The following is a 27,986-nucleotide window of genomic DNA, read 5'->3' as shown; positions in this document are numbered from 1 at the left end:
GCTGATTGCGATGCTTTTACATTTTTACTTTTTTTTTTTTTTGTTCTACAAGAGTTCTGCTCTTATCGAGAGTCCAACTTCTTACGGGTTACGCAAAGTTAGAAAATTATCGAGTGTGGTGTCATCGATGAAAAAAAAAAGCTGGAAACGCGTAATTATAATCGTAATATTCGCAATTTGGCAAATGTTATCGCAAAAATTTTAAGAAATGTACTTACAAATATTGACGGTTGTATAATAAAATATGTCGCATTATGAAATAAAAATTCAAATGCTATACAAAACTTTGTTTGCCTAATATGTTACACGTACAATTTTAATACAGTAGACTTATCGTATGGAACGTATTATTCGATTTTAACGCAAATAAAAAAAAATAAAATAAAAAAAAATAAAATAATTGTTCGTGTGTCAAACAATCCTTTTGTCGTCTTTCGTTTTTTATTGCATTATTATAATGCAATTATCGCATTACGTCGTTCTTGGATTGATTGTCGATAATATCCACGACGTACACTCTTTGGTTATGATGCATTCTACGTATGTGAGATCTAACGTTCGACGAGTGTCTCGTGCAATATGAACAATAAGGGCAACAGAATCTTGGCATCTGGCCACACTGAAATTTCAGATGCTTATACAAATTATTCTTTCGCGTGAAAACGTTGCCACATTTGTGGCAAGAATATTTTTTGCTTCGCTCGTGATTCTGCATGTATTGGTGGCCATCAAGATAACACGGATGACGCGATACTGGATAACGAACACCTGCGAACAGAAAAAGTTTTACCAAATAACTACGTCGAATTTTCATTTGATTTGGGAGACAATGATATATGAGAGACAAGTTTTGTGATTTCTTATTCAAATTCGATTCGATTGTCAATGATGTAAATACTGTTGACATGAAAAAAGCCGTTATGTACATAGATTAATTTAATTTTAATTAGATAAAATTGACAAAAGGAAAGAGAAAGAGAGGGAGATGAGGATATTAAATTTTTCTAAACATAAATACAAATATTTTAAATAATGGGAAATAAATTCGTAGATTCGTTAAATAAAAGTAAATTATGATAAAAAAGCAATTAGAAGTGTCATGGATGATGAATAAAATAATCTTTCTTAAGTAAATATTATAATTAAGAATTTTAAGAGGATATTCCAGAAAATGTTTATTTCAAGATTAACTTCGCAATTTTTTTCAAAAATTATCATGAGATTTTATATTACGTATATTTTAAGAACATCTTTATCATCATTTTTGATTAAAAATAATTAAACTCGAACTATAAAATATCTTTTCAACATTTTGAACATTTTGATTATTTAAAATGAAAAAGCAATTTCCACTTTTAAACATTGCTTAAAGGGATAATCGATTTTTCAAACATCCATTAGTTGCATAAATATGGATCTGTATATTTAATTTCAAAAATCAATGAATCAAAAAATGCGAAAAGATTGATTTTATTATTTAAACTAAAATATCCTCTTGAAAAAAAGAAAGGTTCATCTAAAAGTAACACGATCAACACGCACTATGGAAAATCACAACTTGAAATCTTGCTTATATCTATGACGTAGACCTCGTTGCCAGGATGAATTCTGCGCACGTGGGCACGAACATTAGAAGGATGTTTCGTTCTGTACGCGCAATAAGGACAATTAAATCGTGGCGATTGTCCACACTCGAATTTTAAATGATATTGAAGATTGTGTCTTCTGCTGAACACGCTGTGACAATTCCCGCAAGGAAACTTTTGCATGTGTTGTTCGTCTGTTCGCGAGAACGTGCTTCCCCTGATCGATGACCAACGAACTTCCTTTTCCTTCTGCTGCGGTGTTAAGTAGTTTGTCTCTGAAAAAAAATCACAAATATCTCGTTCACATTTTTGTATTGCTCGGCCCCAAAATTTTCAAGAAATTCTCGAAACTTTGTGCCATGTTCTGTTTTCAAACTTTCAGGATTTCTAGACTCGAGTTAAAAGTATCAAGAACGATCGAACTTCGGTTCAACTCGGCAATAATCGGAAATGATTCGGAGCTACAGAACCGACCACGTCCGATTATTGCCGAATCGAGCCGAAATCGGACTAACTGTTTATATATTAATTCGAGTTTTAGAATCTAAAAAGTTTTCGAAACTTTGAGAATTCTTAAAGAATTTCTAAATTCCGAGCAACATAAAAATATTATTATCACCCCAAATCTCGAGGTCCAATATATATCTCACAATATATAAATATACAATAATATCACGATATAAGGAGACACGTACGAAGGAAACGCATGCACGCAAGGATTTTTTAATGAACGAGCGAGTGTTCGTCAAGTAAGGATGATTTTTATTAAAATTCGGTGATCGATGCGCAATTTATCACGCTATTTCATCTACATATAGCATTTTAGTCGTATGCTTCACTCAGTGTTGAACACTCATCAGATCGACAACGTAGACTTCTCTATCGGGATGCTTCCTACGCACATGGGCCCTAACGTTCGACGTGTGTTTAGTCTTGTAAGCGCAATAGGGACAGTTGAATCGCGGCAATTGTCCACAAGCGTACTTCAAATGATGCTGCAGATTGTACCGCCAGGTGAATGTACGCCCACATTTTGGACATAGGTGTCTCATCTCCTTGCGGAGAACTCGAGGATGAGTCGTTTTACGATTCGCCATCACGCGACACCATCCGTAATTTTGGATGTGGTTCGATAATTGCTCTGGAAAATACAAATGTTCTCGTGGTTAATCGTTTTAGATGGATATCACAATACAATTTCAATTTCAACACATCTAACAACTAAGTCACTCGCCACGCTGCTCGATCGAAGAATTCGTTTCACAAACGCGCAGAATGGGCCAAAAATCACGAAACCATTTTCGTTTCGGGAAATAATATCACGGGAGTATCTTCCTTTCTATAAACATTGCATAACATATTATTTATCGACGTTTTTGGTTGCAAAAAAGTGTAAAAATGTTATATTTTCGAAATAAAATTCAGTAAATTCTATATTAAAGGAAGAGAGAGAGAGGACAAAAGATTCTCAAACTGTCACCAAGAAATTTCAGAATGTAAATACTCTGGAAAAAAAATTATTTTTAAGTAACACATAAAAAAATGATTAAATGTCAAAAATTACAAATGAATTCACATATTCGAATGAACAATGACTATATTGAAGCGAAAGATGAGTTATCGTATAAGGTACGATATTTTTAAGAATTTGAAAAAAATAAAACGTTATGAACGAAATCGAATGATTGTCACTTTTTGTTTCGTAATATATATATACATTGTCTATTTTTGTATTTATTATAAGATCTTCTCGTACAAATAAAATTGCAATTTTATTAGATCCATAGATCAATAAAATGATTTTGTTTTACTTTGCTTTCCGTTTCTAAACATAAAAATTTTCTTCCTTAAAAAAATACAAATGAAATGCAGTGATGAAGTGAAAAAGAGAGGGGGAAGGAGGGGAAAAGAGAGAGACAGGAAGAGAAGCGATCATCGATGTTTCCAAGAAGAAACGAAATCGCGGGAGAAGTAACGGTATACCTTTTTAAAGGAAATTTAATTTCATCGATTTCTTTAGAAATCAACATTACAATTTCATATTCGCAATATATCTTATTGGAAGTATATTTCGATTAAAAACACTTTTACTATATTAAGCCACATTTCTTGCGAATATAGATCAAATGTAAAGCTTTCTTCATTGCTATTAGTGATTATATAATACATCCTTAATCACTTTAATCAGACTAGAATTATTCTCGATTTTCTTAAACAAAAAAAAAAANNNAAAAAAAAAAAAAATAAAAATAAAAAAAATAAGTTACATTTGATTCGCAAACATTTTTATCAAAATTTTTTAAAAACAATATGAGGATAAGTAATGATTATCATATATGATAGGATATGGATGAACGATATGTAACTCTCGTAGGTTTTATTATAGAGGACAACTTTTTTCCATGCATTTAATCACTGGTCCAAATATCTGCAAAAAAAAATGATTGCTATTATTAAATCGCACTTAGTATCTATCATATTCACTTCGTTCGTTATAATCTCAGTCACCCCAAGGATTTAATTTATATCTTATTTTTGCATTCCAGTTATACTCAAACTTCAACGTAGCAATAGCAACCACTTTTTTTTTTTAAATATCTCGAAAACTAAAATCAATTATTACATATACAGAAAAGAAATTGTTCTACATCCAAGAAGAAGACGTCTCAAATCCTAGATTCATTCCGCGGATATACATCATCCGTATATCTGAAAATACATATGGAAGGATTCTTGGAGAAAACTTCAAGTCCAAAGAATACCATGTCAAAAAGAAAAAAAAAAAAAAGAAAAAAAAAAAAAGATTGTACGTCGTAGTAGCCTTATTTAAAAATTCCTTCCCTGAAAGGAGAATAACACGTTGGATTATTCATTTCCGTCTAAAATTTTACAAACGTCAATGGCGTAGACGTTGTTACCGGGATGCTTTCTACGAACGTGGGCACGAACGTTGGACACGTGTTTCGTTCTGTAAGTACAATAGGGGCAGTTGAATCGTGGCATTTGGCCACACTCGAACTTGGCGTGATAATAAAGATTGTTCTTGTGACTGAAGACGCTCGGGCATGTCGGGCATGGGAACTTTTGCTTCTCGCCGTACGTTACGGAAACGGGCGATTTCTGAAAGTTTTCACGCCTTCTTCCGTCGCTGGACGCGTGGCTGAAATCTGCCTCTTGGAAACACACTGGAACAGAAACGACACAAGGCTCAGGTCAGATGACATCGTGCACGTTTCGATCGATCGTTAAGTTTTCTATGCGACTCGACCAGTTGTCTCGACAATTCTCGACATGAGGAGGACGACAAGAGGCATACCTTATACCTTATACCTTATACGTTTGGTTCGTTGTCGAGCCAGCCATTGATCGACGCTCGTCGAAAGAGGAAGACAGGGATTGGACGAGACATTGATGTGTATATACGAGATGAATAATCAAGTCATCGCTTGAAGTGATGTTTCTAAATTGTTTGTTTCGTGGAAAGAAAAAAATTCGTGGTAAAATAATTGCATTGATTTGATTATTCATTTTCTTTTTTGAACATGAATATATACGGAGAATCTTTTATATACGTTGTTCTCTACATGAAAGGTTCAAGAACCAATCAATTGGTTTGAGAATGAATTATCTAACTTCTTTAAGAATTTCTTTATTGTTTAAATTTTTAGTTGACAAATCGATTAAGTATTAAAGTATTAACTATTTAATTGACTTGTTTACCGAAAATTTGAACGATAAAGAGATTCTTTTTTTTAAAATATATAAATTACTTTCAAAGAATTATTAAATCCTCCCGTATGTTCACTTCAATTTTTTCATGTAACAAATGATTTATAATAATAATTTTACTTCAAGTGATCACATTATATGACTCATCCTGTATATATATATATATATGTATCTTGTTACCAGTAAACGTAATTAACGAATAACATTGTTCCAGCTTTATATATTTGTGAAAAAATCTAGAACGACATTATCGCAAATACAATTGTTTAACACGTCCCGCTGTAAAAGTGTAATTCTGGAATACACGTTTTTATCTCTCTATTGCGGAAATATGCACAGTTCAATCGTATCGTGGTATTTTCGACGTATTCACTTTGAATGTTCCATTCATCAGATTCGAATCGAATCGATCTTTCGAATCTTTAAAAACACAATTCATTCTTCTCGATTCGAGCGTGGAAACGAAAATTCTGATACAACCGATCATCTACGCGTAAATCACGTAATTCGCGCACATATTTCAATCCTACTGTCTTTTCATTTGAAAATTCTTCTTTCCATTCGGTCGTTTCCCTCGTGGGTGATTGGAACTCCTGGAAAAAGAAGAAAGAACGTCGTGTTCAATATCGAATCGAATCGAGTGCGAAATTATCAACATATTCGTAATAATCGTAGAATTATTTACAATATTTTCTATTTTCTTAATTTTTCCAAATATCTTCGAATATTTCTAGATACAGAACAATAAATCGAAAATCAACATATTTAATTCACAAAATTGACTGAATTGTATATTCTCGACAACAGTCATGATTAATTAGTTAAATTCGTAAAAATCGAGAACTCGTGAAAAAAAAACTCGTGAAAAAAAAAACTCGTTAAAAAATATCTAAACTTTTGTTGTCTTACACGAATCTCGATCGGCACCACCATTCCTCCAAATAACGACGACAAACGACGATGAACGAAAGTTGGTGTGTATATAAGAGGCGAGTGCAAGAATGAAAAGGAACACGCCTCTTAAATATATATTCCACGGCTTCCGATCGAAGCCCCCTTCTTCCGGTTGCGAGCTTTCGAATCTTCGGCGAGTGTAGTTTCAAGCGACGTTCTGTTGCAACTGGCAAAGGTCCACCGTGTACACGTCTCTTCCCGGATGGCATTTGCGCACGTGTCGGCGGGCGTTCGAGATGTGCCTCGCGCAATAACTGCAGTACGGGCAATTGAACCGAGGGTTTTGGCCGCACTCGAATTTTTGATGGTAGGTGAGCCCGCCCTTCCTACTGAACACGCTGGTGCAATTAGGACAGGGGAATTTCCGGTCGAGCACCCTCGAGGAATCGGATGGCGAAACGATGCTTGTGCCGCCGGTGCCGCTCCTCGTTGCGTGCCCTTGTTGCGTGCCGGGTCGTTGATGGAGAACGTTCTGCCACGGCTTCGCGACACCGGTGAACCAGCAATAATTCACCCCTGGAACAGAAACAAGAACACGACGTCCCCGTCAGTGTAGTTCCGGAAACACACCTGCGCAACACAAAAAAAAAAAAGAGGAAGTAGAGGAGAAAATAATAATTCGGTAGTAGTCGATGTCAAACCTTCTTCGGCCGTCGATCTCACCGCGGTGTTCGACGATTAACACCGGGAGAGGCTTGATATCTTCCGTGAAGAGAAGAAGGATGAAGACAATGAAGAGATCGTTGCTCGTTAATTATGCAATGTTATAGATGATGATCACAGTTTTTCTTTTTTTTTTTTAATAATTTATTGTTATTATTATTATTTTCCGTTTTTTCGAGCAGACAAGACATATCAGAGTGTCAGAGTGTGATGTGAAAATATATAGATATATATGTATATATAATAGATATATATCTATTAGGAGAGCAACGAAAAAAGGCTTAGATATGCGATGATTTTGGTATGGTATGATAGTAGGTGAAAATAATTACATCGAAAATATTACATATTTATATCCGAGTGTGCGTGTGTTGCATCTCCGTATATGTGCAATCTTGAGTGCGTTTGTTTTTTTTTTTTACGTGCAATTTTTTTTTACGTTTGATTTATAATATCAACTCTATCACGATAACAGAGAGAGATACGATGATAAAAATACATGTTGAAAAGAAACGAGGTCAAACGAGTATCGGTTTTTTAAAAGGTTTGCCCGAGATTTCTGTCCTCCTCGTCTTCCATTGTCGCCTCAAACGTTTTATCGCGCGACACGTTGACCACGCTCACGTCGTAACCATAATGCTTTCGTCGCACGTGCGCGCGTATATTCGAGGATTTCTTCGACGCGTAATCGCAATACGGGCAGCCGAATCTCGGTAGCTGACCGCACTCGAATTTCAAGTGCGAGTACAAATTGTTCTTCCGGTTGAATATGCTCGTACACCTTGGACAAGGGAACCTGCCTTTGTTCCGGTCTTGAAAGTCCGTACCTCTTGGCACCGCGCTCCCCGGTATCTTGAAGCCGCCCAGATGTTCCAGATCTGTAAGAAAATGTTCGGAACTCGTCAGTGTCCGCGCTCGAGCAACGAACACGTTCCATTCAATGGATGTTCCATTCGATATCGATTGATGGAATATCGAGGAAAAGGATGTTATTGATAAATAAAGCGCAAACGTTAACAATCATTTTCGATATAAACGATACCCGCAACGTTCTCGAATCCCTCCCTTTCTTTCTCTTTTTTTAAGCGTACGCGATTTGTTCTTGAACAAAAGAAAACTTTATTTCGACCATTTATAAAAAAGAATAGTAATTGGTCTGTTTTGTACAAGAAAATCACACATTATCTCTCTCATTCTCTCATTCTTTCATTCTCTCTCTCTCTCTCTCTCTCTTTCTCTTTCATTCTTTTGTTCTCTTTTATTCTTCTAGTGTTAATGTTTGTGCAGATTATCGCGTGGAACTTCGGTTGAATTCGGTATCCGTCGGATTAGATCGGGATTCTAAAAGTTCGTAATTTAGTTGGTAGATGTCAGGTAATTCGGAAATGATCGGGTCTAATCGGGATATCTCGAGTGGATACGTTTGGAAATTTTCTATGGTTACAATTTATAATGACAAATCCGATTGAACAATCGTAAAGAAATATTTTGTTAACGAGCATGCAGAAGATTTGAATTTCGAATCCGAAATATAAACGGCATCTAAATCGATAGATACCGATATCTGAAACGTTTCAAAATAAAATTCATAAACAATTAATCGCATCGGATTTGAGATCGATCACGTAAACGTTACAACCGAAATGAATGGAGCGGACGTGGGTGCGAACATTGGACGTTTTCTTCGAACGGTACTCGCAATAAGGACACTTGAACCTCGGCAATTGGCCGCACTCGTACTTGAGATGCTTCTGCAAGTTGTTCTTCCGATTGAAAACGCTGCTACACTTTGGACACGGAAACTTGACGTTGCGAACTTGTTGCAAAGCAAACTGCGACGAGGTGGCGTTTCGTTCGCCCAGTAGCACAGGATTGTACAGGAATAACTCGTCTGCGAACAAAAGGAAACATTACAAGAAGTAGGCCAGTCTGCTATCTTGGCTGTGATCCACGTACGAATTTTTCTCGATCGGTCGAAGAACGAAGAAAAAAAAATATATATATAAATCTTGAAACATTAAACGAGATGTTTGTCGAAGTATCTCGAATGTGTATTTCGTGCTTTATTTGTTTTTTTTTTTTTCACTCGAGATCGATGATTATCTTCGTCGATGATTGCAATATATATGATCATTGGCGAAATTTGATACTCAATTTTTTATCCTATTTCTTTCCCTCTTATCCATCGATTCGATTGATGAAAGCAATGAAGTTAATGCGATCAATGGACTTTTCTCGATCGATCTACACAATACAAATCGAAGAATCATATTGAAATTACGCCTGAAACGATGATTTGTTTTCTCGCGAGTAAAATAAAAAAAAAAGGAGTTTGCGAAATCGAGGACGAGCAACAAGATTATTCAAATTGATCAAACAGTCTGTTTATTGACGAAACGCACGTTAACGGAGGATACATTGTGAGCATAGAACGCGAACGTTGGAATTATTGCACTGACCATGAAACTAAGTATCTCTTCGCGATCGGATCAATGCATCCCTTTCTCTCTCTCTCTCTTCCTCTCTCGCTCTCATACATCTCTCTCTATATACAGGGTAATTTCCTCATAAATGATATTCCAAAGGCAGTAAAAATCACAACGATAATTTTATTTTTGATACGTGTATATAACGTGTATATATCGATAAACAAAGATTGATGTTACAAGTCTCGTATACAAAGTCGCGTTCAAATATTTAAATTATCGTCATGGATTATTCTATCGCTTTTGAGTCTGAGTTAACAAGAAAATCACCCCGCACTGGAACCGATTTCAAACTACTTCTCTCCTTTTTGCTGATCCACTGATGAAGAGTTCGAAGACGAGAAATATCTGAAATAACCCTTTGCACTCCAGACCTTTTTCGTCGAACCAACAACTCCAGATGATTTCCGTTCGGTAAATTTCTTAGCTAACTTAAAATGATTTCACATATAAGTTAACGTATAAAACTTTTATATTCTAACATTTTATGTTATCTTTACATGTAAAGAAAGAAAATTTGTTGAATATTAAAATCTATATCGTTGTTTTGCATGATATTTTAATAATAATATAATTACCAAGATGCATCCTCGGTTTATCAGCGCAAATATCGCGATAAAATATCGTTTGATGTCTTTCACTTTTCTTATTTTATTGAGAGCAAATCTTACAATTCCAATAACATTCACTGTCTATTATTCTTATTTTTCATTCATTCTATATTCTTCTTATACTACATCTCTATTCTCATCGCTATTTTCCTTCTCTCTATCGTCAATTTCTCAAATGAATAAAAATAATTTCGTTATTCAATAACGAAAAATCAAGCTCATCTTCGCTCGAATTAATTTCATTACCGTATTTCATGCTTACAAAACTAAAAAACTTTGAAAATAATATTTCTATTCCCATGATGTCTGGACTTGGACACCGAAAATATAGTTCGATCCGCGATCTAATTTGAGATAAAAAAAATCTAAGCATTCGATATATATTATTCTACGCTTTATAAGATTATAAAGAGCTTAGGAATCTATTCGTGAAGCGATATTTTTAAAAAATCGAGCATAAATAAATATTGTCGCCGTTCGAATTGCCGCATCGATCCGAGTAATGGCGGAGAGTCACTTCTGGAGTTATCGAACCGAATAGTCATCATTGGAGCGCAAAGGGTTAAACGATAAAGTAAAACCTCGATCGGATGTCGGGAAAAAGTTGTTGTCGCACGATAACAATGTGCGAGTGAATAAAAATTGACGGTATGGCATGGAGGAGAAAAGACAAAGAGAAAAAAGAAGAAAAGAAAAATTTGGCTCAACTTCGAAGGATCGACGAAAGAAAGAAAGAAAGAAAAAAAAAAAGGAAGGAGTTCGTGAATAAAACGAGACGACGAATGCGTGGTTCAAACGGTCAGATTTGGTAGTAGATAAATATCCTGAACGTAGACCGCGTTCCCCTCGTGTTTCCGGCGTATATGCTTCTGTATGTTGGACGTCTTCTTCGAGATCAGATCACAGTAAGGGCATTTGAAGCGGGGCGGTTGGCCGCACTCGTATCTCAAGTGCGTGAGGAGGCTTCGTTTCTGGCCGAATACGCTCGTGCAATTGGCGCAAGGATACCTCGTACTGTTCGGTATGAAACTTCTGTAAAGCCTGCCACGGTGTCCCGCGCTCAATAACATTCTTGACGTGGCAAATTGTTTGAAACCTGGAAAAATTCAGTGCGACGATCAGTAAAATTTTGACAATGTTTTCAACTACCGAGATTTGTGTTGTAGGCGTTTTTGTCGCTTGTTTTTTTTTTTTTTTTTAAATCAAAAAAGAGAGAAGAGATACTTTTTCTCCTGATAAATCATCTTTTCACGTTCACGTTCAAGTTCTATTCAGCAGACGGCAGAGAAGAAACAAGAGACATTGCTGGTTTTACTCGTAAAACAACAATCATGCTAACGAAAACAAAACGAATAGAAAAATAAAGAAAAAAATCCCAAGAGAGAAAAAAAAAAATAATAACGTGAGTCGTTGGGATAAGAGAGATTCAAAATGCACTTTATTCAGAGTAGATCGATGACAAATGTTAATTAATTGAACAAGATGGATCGATATCTAAATTCGCCCTTTCGAACAATCGTGAAAAATCATTTGGAAAACCACTTTTGGCTCATCGGCATGGATTTTGAAACCGCAATAGGATTAAAATATCGTGAATATTTTTTTTTTTTTTTTCTTTTTTAAATTCACTTCTTGCAAATATCAAGAGAATATTTTCCCGCCTATCGTTCGAACGAAATTACACTCGTTGCTGGAAAACGTTAAATGACGATAATCTTAGAAAACTAGAAAGGTAACAGTGTGTGAAATTTTTAAATAAACTTTAAGGGGGGATATGTACGTATCGAGAGATCTCCTCCTTTCTTCCCTTTTTCTTTTTCTTTATTCTCTATAATTTTCTTCTCCACCAGTCGGTCTCTCCTTTATATAATATATATATATATATATATATATATATATATATATATATATATTTCTTAATCGTGTTTACATTTATCGTATGCCAGCTAGTAACGTACTCTGGACAATTGTTTATACAAGTCGATAATCTGCAACTTCTCGTCCTTGTGCATGCGTCGCACGTGGACGTACATGTTCGAGGAGAATTTCGCCTTCTTGGTGCAATACGGGCACTGGTAACGGGGCTCTTTACCGCACTGGAAATGGCAATGGGTTTTCATGTCGGAGAGTCTGGTGTAACCACTGTTACACCGTGGACAATAAAACTTTTTCCTCGGCACGGAATTTTGAACGGAGACACTGTCGGGCCAGTGGGCCCTCGAAGAAACGGAGGTTGGCAACGGAGGGGGAGGAGGAGGAGGCTCTTGACGACAACCGGCCGCCTCCACGTAGAGGAACGACTCGTCCTTCGGCTGCTGCGACTTGGAGAAATCTCTTCCCGGTTGCTGATAACCTGCATCTCCACCCATCGATCTCCCTCCTCCTATCATTTCAGGGCGAATGTACGACGAGTGTAACTGGCCGTACATCGGATCTAGAAAAAAGAATCGAATTTTTGTTGCAAGTTATTAGAAAGAACAACAGATTGGAAATGGAAACCAACGAGTTGACGACATTGCAGAAAAATACAATTTTTGTTTTTTTTGTTCTTTGCTTTTTTTTTGTTTTTCTCCATCCATGCTCCTTCAAAAGCTACTTTCGCTTTTCTAACAGATCGACGAGTTCTCTTTCCTTTTTTTTGCTCTTTTTTTTTTTTTTTTTTTTTTTTTTACTTTATCTCGCATTTTTTCTCGATTCGTGTATTGTCTCGTTTAATGGTGCAGAAAGAGAGATCTAGTAAGAGAGAGGAGGGAAGAAAAGGGGAGAAGAGATAAGATTAATATACAGGGAAAGAAGAAATCAGAGAATATGTATACACGTATGATTTATATTAGGAATATCCAGATTGTGGAAATCCTTTGGAAGATCGATTTTCTCGAGAATGTGACGAACACGTTTCTTAAAAATGCCTGTGACAATCGATCCTTCTAAAGAATTTTCGTACATATATATTATTTTTCAACGTAATTCTGTATTGATTTTTTTTTCAGAATTATGACGATAGGATGAATGTGCGCGAGTTTGATAACTTTGATTTATTTGTAATGCTTTTACATATAGGAATTCGCATCGCTAATTCTATAAAATATAAATATGGCAATCTGATTCGCACGATATCACATTATATTTATAATGTATACTTAAAATCTAAAAGAGAATCGATGTTCAATAAATTGATTTGTATATCTCGAAACATGTATCATAAATAATGATACATTTTTGTTTTGTCGTTACAATGATAATTTAAATAATCTTTAACATCATAGATAGAATACGGTTGTTGATCATTATCGGAATATTTATCGAGTACTACACTTTTGTTACAAGTTAAAACGAAATGGAAATATCTTTTATCAAACGAAAAATAAATAATTTTTTTCTATAATATTAATAATAATAATAGTAACAGAAACGTACGAGGTTGCCTGTTTAAGTAGTTTACTCAATGGCAAATAAATGAGATATATAAAAAAAAAAATGATAAAAAAAAACAAAATTTTCCATTGCACGTTCAAGTAAACCGAATCGATAGACTGAATTTATTACCGGTGCTAATAATACTGAATAATGTAAATTAACCGTATTATATCATTTCTGTTTCTAAAATACTTACATAATTGAAGAATGAACACAGTATTAATAAATATTCTTGCATGAATTCGGTGCAAAAAAAAAAAAATCAAAAATATAAGAAAATATAAAGAATTAAAAATACGACAATATAAAAAAAGAACACTTTTTTTTTTTTACGAAATAATTTATTCGGTGTCGGATGCCACTTCATCCGTAATGTTCAAAGAGGGACTGCTGCACTCGGATATAGTGCAATCACTTTCATCATTGCTCCTCTGCCCGAATCGTCTCACGTACGACACAGGCGTCGCATTGTTTTTCCTTGTTTGCTTGTTCTTACAAATCCCGTAATGGCGATACGGTACTTTAGCAGCTTTGAAAATCCTGTTGCAAAACTCGCACATGCTTATCCTCCCGCACTCGTTTCGTATGTGATGGGTCAAACTTTTCCTCTCCTTGAAACAATGGCCGCACGTTTTGCAAACATGCGAGCTGCTGTTCACCGAACGCTTGTTACACTTCGCCTCCGGATTCTTCAGGCAATTCCTCTTCATGTGCGATGACAAATTGGTGGCGCGAAGAAACGTTTTCTTGCACAATTTGCAAGAGTAAGTCGTCCTGTATTTGTTAAGATCCACCGCATCCATCCACTCGGTGACGGTTGAGGCGGTGCTGCTGATCGAATCCCTTCGCATCCTGTTATCCTCGTTGCTCGGCCCGGCCATCTCTTCCTTTTCCCCCACTTCGTTTCTATTCCTTACGAACGAACCCCCCTCCTCCTTCCTCTGATCTTCTTTCCTTTGCTTCCAACTTTCGCCCCGCCAACTCTTGTTAAAAACTCGTTCTCGCGAGTTTCCCCTCCTCTGCCCCACTCTCCTCTCCGAGCTCACTCTCTCCTCGCAGTTCTCCTCGCGCTCGCGCCACTTTTCCACCCGCTCGCGCGAATTCTCGAGTTTGGACGAACTTTCGCTTTGCCCGCGCAAATCTTTCCTCCCTTTGCCCTTTCCTCCTCGTACGCTCCTCTTCTCCTTGGCCACAGCCAACTTTCCCCCTCTCTCGTTCCATCCTTGATCGTATAATTTTTTGTTTAACTTGTTTAATTTAGGAGGGGGACTGCTATCCAATCGGATGCAAGATATCTCCATTTCTCGCTCGCTCTCTGCCCATTTAATCGATATTTTATCGCTCATTTCTTCGCTCGTATCTTTATTTCTTTCTTCCTTCGCGCCTCCCTCCTTCCAACCGTTTTCTCCGCTCGAAAAACTTTCGATACTTTCTTTGTTGCTCGCGCTTTCATCGTTTAAGTTTCCGCGAGATTCGTTCTCGTCGATTCGTCGTTCGATCGAATTTTTCTCGCGATCGAATAGGCTCGAGCTCGTCATCTTTTCATGATTATTCACCTTGCGCACCACTCTTGCGATCGGGCGGATGCTTATCTCCTCATTTTTGTTCAACGCGTACAGTATCCTCTCGAGCTGCTCCGCCTCGAATCTCGTTCTCTTTTTCCTCGACGCGTTTCCTGTAACACAATTCGAATAATAATAATTTCCGTTTACGTTTGCTTTTGAAACTTCGAAGAAGGGGAAGGAATGAAGAGAGAAAAAAATCAAAGAGGGGGGATTAAAAAGAAAATAGTAAATTAAGGGGAAAAAAGAAAAAGAAGAAGAAAACCCATTGTAGTCGTGTTTCTACAGCCGTTATCGTGCAGAGGAAAGAAAAACAAGGCAAGGAAATGGTGAAAAAAAAAAATGGAAAGAGAGGAAATCGGTCGAACGAGTAAAAATAATGGCGAACGATCATCGTAATTTCTCCTTTTATTCTCATTACACGCTTTCTTATGTTGTTACAATTTAAGGATTAACAAACGTTAGCTATGAATTCTTCTCATAATAATATACAAATTCGAAGATCTAAATAAAAAGAAAAAAAAAAGACCTTTTCCAAAGTCTTCCTAACCCAATACAAAAGAGTCTAAAAATATATTATCTTAATCACAAGTATCGCATATAAACTTAGAACAAAGATCTTTTTCTCGTTCCTCAATGAGATATTGATATAATATAAACGTTGACCCAAAAGGATTGACCGATTGAATTGAACACTGATTCGAAAAAATTTCTTTCTCTTACAAAAATTTTCGTTTCGATTTCGTTAATTGTGCGCATACCAATGATCGATCATTTTCCTTAACAAAATCTTCGCAAAGGAAGAAGTTGCTTGAAATTAACAATTAAAGCCTTCGCTTCTGAGACACTTTGTATATTATATTCAAAATCTTAATAATTTGAAAATCGGTTTTGGATTTCGAGGAAAGAATAAAGTTGCAAGAATATTGGATAAGAAACATAAGATATTTTCATTTCTTAGTTTTTTTATATTGCATCTTTTCTCTTTAAAATTACGATGATGGTTTTAACACGAATGTGTGTGAATTAATTTGATTTTATTCATTGTATATATATGAATGTATATATATATATACTATTACATAGAACTTCGCAATAGTTTTGTAAAAAAAATTATAATGATTCGAACGAGATTACATCATGCTTAAAAATATATTTAAAAAAAAATCTTTAAATCAAAATCATCGATTTCGATAATCGAAGAACAGATTATGCATTACTGCTAATTGTGTGATTTATATGATCATGCATACAAAATATCGAATACGATGTTATTTTGTTATAAATACGAAACGAAAATAAAAGGATCTAATTTTATGTATATATTTGAAAATTAAATAGTAAAATTTTCTAAAATAAATAGAAACTTTTTCCGAATTAACCGAATCAATCGTTGCTGAATAATGGCAAAAAAAAAAAAATAATTTAAGATATAAAACGTACAAAAAAATAAATAAATAAAAAAAGAATCCTGTACTTCGTCACGATATGTTTAAAGTAAAATAAGATATAGATTAATATCAATAATATCAATACAAATACCATTTATAACAAAACATAAAACAAAATTGTAATAAATAATAAATTGTAATAAATTGTAATAAACTTTTATACTAATTAAATACAAAAAAAAATAAATAAAAAACAAAAAGAATTTCACGAAATAAGTTATTCGCTGTCCGATATCTGGAATATGAAATTCGAAATAGAACTATTGAACATGTTGGAATCTAAGACAAAATTATAATAAATACTATTACAGTAATTAAATTCAAGAAAAAAAATAAATAAATAAAAGCAAAAAAGAATTTCACGAAATAAATTATTCACTGTCCGATATAATCTCGAATATAAAATTCGAAGTGGAACTATTGGATGGAATTTAACAAAACTGTAATAAATATTTTCATACTAATTAAATAAAAAACAAAAACAAAAAAGAATTTTACGAAAAAAACTATTCGTTGTCCGAGTAATATAATCTCGAATATGAAATTCGAAATAGAACTATCGGACACGATGGAATCTAAAACAAAACTATAATATTTTCATATTAATTAAATCCAAAAAAAACAAACAAACAAACAAAAGCAAAAAAGAATTTCACAAAATAAATTATTCGCTGTCCGATATAATCTCGAACATAAAATTCGAAGTGGAACTATCGGACACGATGGAATCATTGGCATCATGACTACGAGACGACCTACTGCGAAACATCACGGAAGTGGCATTTGTTTGTTCGCACCTTCTCTTGCACGCTTCCCGATGCCTATACGGCACCTTCGCCGCCTTAAAATCCTTCTTGCAGAATTCGCACGTGCTAACTTTTCCGCATTCGTTCCGCGCGTGAAAGGTTAAATTCTTTCTGTGCTTGAAACGGCGCCCGCACGTGTCGCAAACATACAATGTGTCGATGAAATCCTTTCCATTGCTGCGCCTCCTCATCGTGTCCGGATTCCTTGGGCAGGTTCTGTTCACGTGCGACGACAAATTGGTGGCACGGTGAAACGTCTCTTCGCACCACTCGCACCTATAACTTTTCGCGTACCTCCTCGCGTCCCCGGCGTCCATCCATTCCGAACTGCTGCTCGCCGACCATCTTTCTCCCTTTATCTCCCCGTTGCTCTCGCCTTGTTCGCAAAGCATTTCGTCCCGATCCGCGAGCCTCTCCATCCGTGCCTCGGTGATCATACTGGACGACGTCAGCGCTTCGTTCTCTATCCGTACGAATGAAATTTTCTCCCTTCCGTCCCCTTTCCCCGGGCTTCTCCTCCGCGCCTGTATTTTCATCCCCTCTCTTTCGTCCTCTTCCCCGTTTCCGTTACGCGCCAACACGAACGAGATTCTCCTTCGAAGCGAGCCTTTGCTCGGACTGTTTATCTGCGCGAACGAGTCTCTCTCCCGTGTATTGTCGTTGTTGTCGTTATCGTTGTCGTTTTCATCGCACGTGGACGATTCCTTGCGCGGGCTTATCTTTCGTTTTGATAATAATTCGTGTTGATCGCAATATTCCATCTTCGCGCTGTTGCGTGGAATTTTCAATCTACGTTCCTTTTCATTCCTATTTCGAGAGCTTCGTTTGCAAGGATTCTTTACAAACATTCTTCTTCTCTCTCGCGTCGCGTCCTCGTCACACGCGGACGATTCTCCCTCCGTGAGCGAGACGATTTCGTTCAATTCCCCTGGATCTTCGGATCTTGCCGGACCTCCTCCTTCCCGAAAGTTCTTTCTCCGGCGCGACTTCTTGAATTCGAACATCTTGCACGCGCTTGTATCACCCTTCGTCGCGTCCCGTCGAACGATCAGCTTGGTCTCTTCGAGAATTGTGGGTCGTGCCACGCGGGTCTCGCGGGTGAAACTCGTTACTTTCCCTTTGCCGAACATTCTCCCTATAACACAATCACAATAATCGAATAAAATTGCGCCCCTTTTTCTACAAATCTTGAAAAAAAGAAAAGAAAAAAAAAAGAAACGTGACACAAAGAGAATTCAAACCACGAGGAAGAACAAAGAGAGGTGAAAAAAAGAAAAAAGAAAGAAGACACACCGTAGAGACGTGTACGTATTTCATCATGCAAAGAAAAGAAGAGAGAAGGGGGAAGAAAAAAAATAAAAAAAAACGAACGACGAGGAGAGGAAGAAAATCGATCGGCCTATTACCAGTGGCAATCGCGAGCTGATCATTTGCGATTCCTTTTTTATTCTCATCGTACATTTTCTACAATACAATTTTGAGAGCTACAATACAACCATCTATTCTAATGATCGTCATGCTTCTCGCAACGCGTGTCATAAATTCCAAGATTTATAATTAAAGAAGGAGGGAAAGAGGGGAATGAAGAAGAAAAAAAACAACGATGCTTTCGACAGTCTTCCAAAATTTCTCCATCTCTCTCCATCTCTCTCTCTCTCTCTCTCTCTCTCTCTCTCTCTCTCTCTCTCTCTCATTCACTCACTCACTCACTCACTCACTCACTCACTTACTCTCTCTCTCTCTCATTTCTTCGTAGAGTTTGCGGATTCAATGTTTCGACGAATGGCAAATGCCGATCAATCTTGACGCGAGGATATCTGAAAACATCGAGCACCATATCAGCGAACGCATATCTCAATCACACAAATATCGTGGAGAATGATAATTGATTACGAACACGAGGAAAGCGAAATTAAGAAAATTAATCGCGATCGTTTTCTTTCGTTTCTCGTCGTATTCCTCCTCTTTAACGGATATCTTATGTTACATTTTACTTCACACACAAAGGAGAGTATACGATGCTAATGGATATTCTAGAATACGATACAATGTACTCGGTGTGTTTCTTCTTCTTAGGAATGGGATATTCGAAACCCTTTGAAATTTCGAACTTTCTTTTACAATTCAAAAACTTTCGAAACTCGAATAAGAAAAAAAAAGGAATTTTTATAAATTTTGAAAAGTTGAAAAGTTTTTAAAAAAAAAAAATTAAAATTTATCGAGATTCCAATCAATTATAAGCTTCGAGTTTTTGTTTTTTTTTTTTTTNNTTTTTTTTTTTTTTTTTTTTGAAAACTCAGGTTTCGACCCATCTCTACTCTCGTTATCCCGAGTTACGTTTGATTTAACGGGTTTGAAAATTGCAGGGAGGGCGTTGGCGGTGTTTGCGCAAGCTGCTACTGTGAAGAAAGGTTTTCCCGCAAACGGGGCATTTCTGCGTTCTGCCACAGTCGTGCCTAACGTGGAAAATGAGATGCGACTGTTTCGCGTAACAGGCGCCGCACTGGCCGCAGGAGAACGGCCGGCTCTTTTGCAACTGGTGGCACGTCGATCTAGGATTCCAATAGCAGAAACTCTTCTGGTGACTCCTCAAATGACCGGAAAGGGTGAAACCCTTGCCGCAGTATTTGCAATTGTATTTTCTTTTCGAGTCGTCCCCACGTATCGAGTGCCCCGCGAAAAACTCTGCAACATTATTAACGATCGATATCAGTTATGCATCATTCGTCTCGTTCATCAAACTCGTGGAACAAACTCGCGTCTCTCTCCGTAAATTTGCGTCGGGTAAATCAGTTTGCCGTTTCTTAATAAAAGAATTGCTAATTTGCAATATTCGCTCCCTGCGAAAGGGAGATTTTTTATAATGATAAGAAATTTTTTTTTCTTTTTCTTTTTGATGATCGTTTTTCATTTCGACGGATTTCATTGTTGGAACGATTGATATCCAATATCGAACGAAATGCAATGACAAAGAGAGGGGGGGAGGAGAGCAAAGATGTATACGTATGTGAATGTGTTTCGTGTGTTTCGAGAAAAGACAGAAAATGTTAAAAAAAAAAAAGGTTAGGAACAAGAGAAGATGCCATCCAATACTTTTTTATTCGTTTTATAACGTACAAACGAGCGCAATTTGCAGCAAAATTTTTAAAGAATACAGAATACAATTTGCACGTGTATTTCTTAGTTGAGGAAGAATAAATTCAAAGAAGACGGTGATCGAAGGGACACAAAATCGAATAAAAAAATATATAAAAATAGATGTTTGTAATTTCGATCAACGTTAAGAACGAAAGATCGAACAATAGAAGAATTTTAATAATCATAATTCTCAGTTTAAAATTCGGAATGGCTAGTCCCCTCTGACCAATTTTCCTTTCTTCCAGCGAACACCATTATGAATAAAAACTGAATTTTGGACAAGCAGATCTTCTCGACTACCTGTAAAATTTATTACCTAAAAAAATTCGTGCGTGGAAAAATTTAGGATCACTTTAAAATTTTTCAAGCGTGCGTTAGAGAGAGAGAGAGAGAGAGAGAGAGAGAGAGAGAGAGAGAGAGAGAGAGAGAGAGAGAGAGAGAGAGAGAGCAACACGAATTCGAGATATATCAACATAATCATGGACATTATTTCGCCTTTTCGCCACAAGATTGCAATTTGTGTTTTTAGTAGGCTGCTGCTGTGCAAAAATGTTTTGCCGCAGCAATCGCATTTCTAGGTCTTGCCACAATCGAAACGTATATGCGATTTCAACAATGATTGTTTACTGTAACTAGCCCCGCAGATGTACAGTCTGAAAGCCTTCGTCTTGTAAAACATCGATCGTGGATTGAAGTAGCAATAATTATTACGATGCTTGTTCAGAAATCTTAATTGCGTGAACGGCTTGTAACAATATTCGCACACGTGCTTCCGTTTCAAACGTTCCGAACATCCAGGTATTTTATCAAGTTTCCTAAAATACTACAGATCAACAACACTCTGCATTAAATGCACGACAGCAATACGTGACGTAACAAAAACGAAATTTCAAACAATATTCCCCCGTGTAATAATAATCATCGATGAATACAACGTTCTATGCGCTTCATCCACTATCTTGGACAACAAGTTTTATTCGATTTTGACATTTAGTCGCGTTGCGATCAATTCCGAAGCGAAATCTGTCGCCGATCTGTCTCGAGAATTATCCGAATCATCGAAAATCATCTGTCAAAAAACATCGAATTTATCATTCCCATGTCGAGAAGAGAAGAAAATAAAATTTTACGCGCCGAAAGAACAAAAATATAATTCGATTAATAATATTATAAAGTAATATATTATTCGGTATGTATGTGTATATAATTGTTACGTACAGGATTGTGTGGGTATAAAAAGATGATGAAAAATGTATATGTAAGAAGGAAAAACAGTAAAAAAAAAAAAAAAAAAATGCGCATAATTCTAACAATAAAAAAAAATTTAATTAAGCTTTCGTGCGAGAATTGATCCGCACGAAACTTGAAACTCTATCTCTTTCATTATTTTGATAATACATATATATATGTATATAATATATGTACATAAAAATATATGCATAAAAAATTCTTTAATAATGCAACAACATTTATTCGTTCTTCTTATAGTTTCTCGCATTTCTTGCATATGCGACGCATAAAATGTTTGGAGAAGTGTAAATAGTATCGTGAACACTGTCAAGAAAAATTAAATAACTTTGCTTGATCTATATCAAGAAGTTCGATAACGAAACGTTCAAATTCGAAGGCATCTAAAAGATAAGGAATCAAGCGGTTGAATAAAACCATGTCAAGTGTACCTTGACTATCGTTCGATTCGTAAATTCATATCGTTTTATCATTTCTTCCGATCTCTTAGAACAATGAGTCGTTCGCAGAAATTTCCTTCCTTTTCTCACTTTAATTTTCTCTTTTTTGTTTATATTATGCTGTTCTTTCTTTCTTTCTTTTCTTCTTTAATCACATGATTTTTTATTTATTTATTTATTTTCAAATTTCTTCTTTAAAATATCGCGTTTCCAATGTATACAACTCGATCTTATCTTACGAATTCATGCAACGTTTCTTGTGTCGACAAAAACTAGCACGATATGTGAAAGGTTTGTAACATTTCGGGCAATAATATGTTTTCCCACAATCGTTCGTTTTATGAGACTTTAACGTGCGGAAACATCTAAACTGTTTGTAACACATATCACAGGTATAAAAAATATCCTCATAGAATTTTTCGGTATTCTCGTATTCTCTTTTCCGAAGGCTGTACACTTTTGGTTTGCAATTATAAGTTTCTTCCTTATATTCATAATTATGGTCATCTATTATAAACGTTTCATCAGTTTTAATGATAAATTCTTCTTTATATTCGGTTTTTATGAAGTCTGAAACAAAATTAAAAAATACGTTCCTTTAAATTTTGTTACAATATCATACTTGTTTATTAACAATTAAATGTTTGCCTTTAATGTATTTTCCGTGTTTCTCATGCATGTATAAAATAATTTGATCAAATTATGTATGTAAAAAATATCGAAATAAACATAGCTAGCTACGAATTTTACTATACACAGTTTCTACTTAAGTATTAATTCACATGTCATACGTACAAGTGATTTAATTGGAACATGATCATCATAATTTTTTTTCGATTGGAATCGAGAAAAAAAAATTTTGAACAGAAAAATGATGACACGGAAAAAATTATATTTGCAAATTGCAATATTTTTTATTTTAATGAAAATATACAAACGTTTTTTCTTTTTATAAGTGATCAAAAAGTGAAAATTTACGAGATATTTTGAAGAATATTTTCTAAAAAACGTTTTTTTTTATCATTAATGATAAATTAATTTGATTTTTAATTATCATTTTTTGCAATTTCCACAGAATTTAAAATACGTGAATACAATATTTTAAACAACTTCAAGAAAATCAAGAAAAATTGTAGAGATTCAAGATTGAACGAAAATACTTATTTTCAACAAATATCATATATTTCTTCAAAATACTTTAATCGCGTTTCAATCGCATATCAACGATATATGCATATATACATTTCCATNAAAAAAAAAAAAAAAAAAAAAAAAAAAAAAAAAAAAAAAAAAGGATTTAAAATTTAATCTTCTTCGAACCATTCATGTTCAACACTTGTTTCCAATCGCAATCAGAAAAAAAAAATAGGATCCGTTCCAACTGCTCGAATCATCATATATACGACGTTATAAACAAATTCTTTCAATCGATAATAAAACAGGATAATAACCGAAGACAGAAGGAACATAAAAAATTGCGTATTAAATTAACATTAATTTATTCGTTATTTGGAAAATATTCACGTAAAACAGCAAAGATTATCGTACGTAAATAATACTATCTTCATACGAAATACATTTACGATGATATTTATAATTTTCATTTTTTTTTTTTTTTTACCAACGGAAGAAAAAAATCAGGAAAGAAAACGAAACACTTTATTTATTGTATTCAAAAGAAAAAGAAAAATATTGAAAAAAGAAAAATATTAAACAAACATGAAAAAATTATATGGATAGGAAAGGGAGGGGAGGAAAAAATTAACAAAAATTCATAGAAATCGATAAAGCACGATACTTCAACATCGTTGATCTTTATCGACAATTAAAAACAAATCCTTCCCCTTGTGTCTACGCCTAATGTGAGTGTAAATGTTAGGCGGATGTTTACTCCTGAGGCCGCAATAGGGACAATGAAATTTCGGTTCTCGGCCGCAAACTGTCCGTAAATGCGTGTCCAGTGTCCTTTTGTTCTTGTATCCTTGGGAACACTTTGGGCAAACGTAGTTCCTCGACTCGATTCGATTCATCGTTCGTCTTTCCTCGATCCTGAACGAGGGATCCATGAAGCAACCTCTGGTTAGATGCCTCTTCAAATGGCTTTGAGAGGAGTATGGACAGTTGCAGAAGTTGCATCGATATTCCTTGACGTTGAAATTGAGGATCAATGCTGCAACACACAAGCAGTAACTCGAATATCGATACAGTTTTGTTATATATTTTCCTTTCTTTGGAGACGATTCGAATTGGATGAGATCCTTCGTTCGTTCCTTTTTTTCTTAATGAGTTAGAGAGTTAATCAATAATGGTGTTTCAATTAAAGTGTTCTTGAAGAATTTTGCCTCACATTTCTGTGATGAAGAGAGTTAAATATATTTTCGGAATAAGTGAAGATGTTTTTTTACATTTTAAAAGTTTTAGAAGTTAATTTCTTTCTCGCTTTGAATAATCAGATTTTTAATATTTAATACGTGCTCCTCATATAAATATTCACTCTTTTTTATCAATTAGTTCTATTCTCGTTGAATTCTTTTAGAAATAGTGTATTTATTTAATTTAAAAACGATGATTAGATATATTTCCATAAAAGAGAAAGTTTCTTATCTCTTCTTTTTGTGCAGATATATTTAAAAAAAATGTTCAAGAATGATAATAATATAAGTATAATGTAGTATATAAATATAGTAATAATATAAGTTATAAATACATGTAAAACAGTTTAACATTATAATAAGTTTATTCGTATATGAATACGATTTCAAAAATAATTTAATTTTAGAGATGGCCGAAAATAATAATTTTAAATAATTTATTTATAAATATAGTTAAAAGATGAATGGATAAACATATAATTTTGATAAGATAATTTTTACCAGGAAAATACTCTCCACTGTAAAATTGTAGGCTCGAATTCGAAGGCATTACATTGTTTGCTATTTATTTTTGCTTAGATATATTTATAAAATAGAGTGCAGAGTCACTATTTTCCACTATGCACCAAGCACGAACAACGTGTATTGTTTACATGTATTTATTTATGCAAAACATCAACTGAATTCTTGACAATTGATAAATTTATATTTTGTTTACACTTGGATTATATCTCAAAGAAAACGTAACGATCGAAAGGATTGATAATTATATTCACTCACTATTTTTTGAACCACTGTCTATGAAAATGAATTTTTGAATTTTGGAATGAATTTTCTTTTTGGCAAAAGTAGAGAATACATCTGGCTCGAAAGATGAAATATTCGATAGCAATGGAAAGACTTAGCTTTTTTTAGAAGCGCGATAAAATGCTATTAAAGAATACTGCACGTAATTTATTTCCACGGTTAAAAGACTGGTGTTATAAAAATAATCGTTTTCACAAATGAGAAGGAAAGTTTACACGTGCGCTCGCTTCACTGTCGTTAACTCGACTGAAACGTTCGAGTTACTTACCAAAACAAAACACAGCGCGACCTTATAACGCGATCATCGTTTCGAACGAAATTTTAAAATTTAAGAAGATATTTCTATAACTAAAATTGTTAATAAGTAGGATCTAATATAAAAAAAAATTGCAACTAATTTGTGTAATTTAGAAACAAATATTTTTAAATATGTTTAAACTTTGAAAAAAAGAAAAAGGAAAAAAGGAAAGAAAAAAATAACGTTTCAAAAAGTGTAATTTAAATCAAATTTTTATATTTAACACGCGTGAAGGAATTAATAATTTCGTCGAGATAAATAGATGATACTATCATCTCCTTAGAGTGGTTTAAATATTTACGATTAATTGAGTTATGCTTCAACGAAGATATGATTTTTTTTCTTTATACGATTAGGTTGTCATCCTGCTTTTACTTCGATCCTTTTTTATTGCGTTACATATTAATATAAATACATTATTTAAATATGGTTACTGTATATGGGTCAGATCCAAAGGAAACGATCTTTTTTTTCTTTTCGAGATCTCACTTTATTTAGTTTTCATAACAATTTGTAAAATCCGAAGAGCATTAATAATTAATGTATGTTTAATGCTCGACAACGACAATGATAAATGTAACTATAACGATTAACGACATTATCCATGATTCTCTCGTTAAAATTCTCGTATAAATTTATATTTAAAAAATTATATATTTTATTTATATATTTATATATATATAACATGTAATAATTATATTATTAATCGAACTATCTTGTACACGATGAAAAATATTTCTTTGATATGCATCGTGACAGCGATAAAAAATATAACATCTTTGATCCGCTGTGTATATTAGATTATAATCTTAGTTGAAAAAACTAATTTCTATAGAAATTGAATTGTTAAAGTACCGCACTTTTACATACGCCATATCCAAGGATAAGTGTATACAAGATATGATTTAACAACATTTTTGCCGAAATTAATTATCAATAACCATTTAATATATACAAAATGTCTCAAAAATCTAAAACACCTATGAATTATACGATTCATAAGATAATTTCAAGCAATATTTTCAAAAACTTTCATTACTGCTTTATTAACGAATTGTTAACAAAAAAAAAAAAAAAAAAAAAAAAAAAAAGATTGGCCAATTACGAAGCACTTAGTCGAGCCGCGACGATAGCATGAGCCGTCGACTGAGCACAAACAAATCCAAGCAATATATGAAAGAAATATGGAAGAAAATATGTTGAATATAACAAATATTTCTTTTATCGATAAAAAATTATATCATGAACAACAATGAATAAGTTACACTAATCAACATTTTGGACATTTTCTTCGATATATGTTGCTTGGATTTATGCTCGGCTACCTGATAATTTTTTTTTTAATAACGTGATAATAGAGCCGTAACGAAAATTTTTGAAAAAGAAAATGTTGCTTCAAATTATTATCAAGAATCAATTTGAATATTCTCATATTTTTGGGACATCCTGTACATCTCTTACCTTATTCAACAGATTTAAACAGATATCATCTACATGCTTGTATACACTCATATATATACACTTCATCTTCCAATGTATAAAATAACTTACATACATATTACTCCAATAAGCTATTAAAAGAAAAAAAAAAAGAAAAAAAAAAAGAAAAAAAAAAAAAAAAGAAAAAATAGGTAGGAATATTATTTATTTGGCATTATTTGTTAATTAAATTATTTGGCAGTTTCTAACATGTCGTACGATGACAAAATTCGATGTCTAAATAATTTTCTTCTCGTAACGTCACAAATTTCTTGAACATTTAATTGTAATTTAAAATTAAAGAAAAATTAGAAATTAGAAAAGAAAAAATCGGCTAAAAATTAAAGAGCATCGCGACGCTATACTCGCATCCAATTTGCTGCAACAATTCTTTTATTCGATGCAGATCGAATGGTCTAGACGAATTTATTTCGAATAGATACAGGTTAAAAAAAATGACACGATTCGACGATGAAACGACTCGACATTTGGATTCAATTTTTCCTTTCTAGATATATAATGTAATGTTACATTATTCAATTCCGCGTGTCGATGACGTATCGCACGTATTACAATCGTTTTTTTACACGAAATGAAATAATAATAATAATAATAATAATCCTCCTTACAATATAACTGCCTGATAAGAAATTTTGCCATTAATAAATATATCGTGATTAAAGAAAAACAAACAATAAAAATTTATGTCGCTAATAACAATTGACTCTTTTTTGTACATACGATTCAAACTTTTATCACAAAAGTTCTTCCTTTGGTTATGCCTTTGGACAACAGCAGGTAAGATTCCAAAAATACTAACAAAAAAGAAAAATGTACATTATGCGTCAAATAATTTTTACCGTTAGAGAGAAAAAAACAAGAGTAATATGAAAAATCACAGAGTCTAAAAAATATAAGGAAAAAAAAAAAAAAAAAAAA

At 34.2% G+C, this 27,986-nt stretch overlaps 1 protein-coding gene across 48 annotated transcripts in view; it reads right to left on the bottom strand.

The window, feature by feature from the left end:
* The window catches only part of LOC122713273 (longitudinals lacking protein), a 188,725-nt gene that overhangs the window by 136,210 nt on the left and 24,529 nt on the right, over positions 1–27,986 (bottom strand). For 2 of the 48 annotated variants that reach the window (XM_043933543.1, XM_043933544.1), the window contains exon 7: positions 12,907–15,121. The exons of 33 other annotated variants lie outside the window; for them this stretch is intronic. In XM_043933543.1, the coding sequence (XP_043789478.1) occupies positions 13,788–15,121 (1,334 nt within the window). In that variant the 3' untranslated portion in view covers positions 12,907–13,787. Of the gene's footprint in view, positions 1–32; positions 769–2,410; positions 2,728–4,436; positions 4,772–6,834; positions 7,811–8,503; positions 8,824–9,310; positions 11,126–12,898; positions 15,122–16,999; positions 18,401–21,897; positions 22,662–23,856; positions 24,262–27,986 lie in introns of those variants that run through there. 13 more of the 48 variants (XM_043933553.1, XM_043933548.1, XM_043933575.1 and 10 more) reach the window with 13 other exon arrangements.

Source organism: Apis laboriosa, unplaced genomic scaffold (genome assembly GCF_014066325.1).
Source record: "Apis laboriosa isolate Shangri-la unplaced genomic scaffold, ASM1406632v1 scaffold23_cov150, whole genome shotgun sequence".
Taxonomy (NCBI): domain Eukaryota; kingdom Metazoa; phylum Arthropoda; class Insecta; order Hymenoptera; family Apidae; genus Apis; species Apis laboriosa.
The sequence above is the reverse complement of the archived record's forward strand: the minus strand, read 5'-3'. Positions and strand labels throughout refer to the sequence as shown.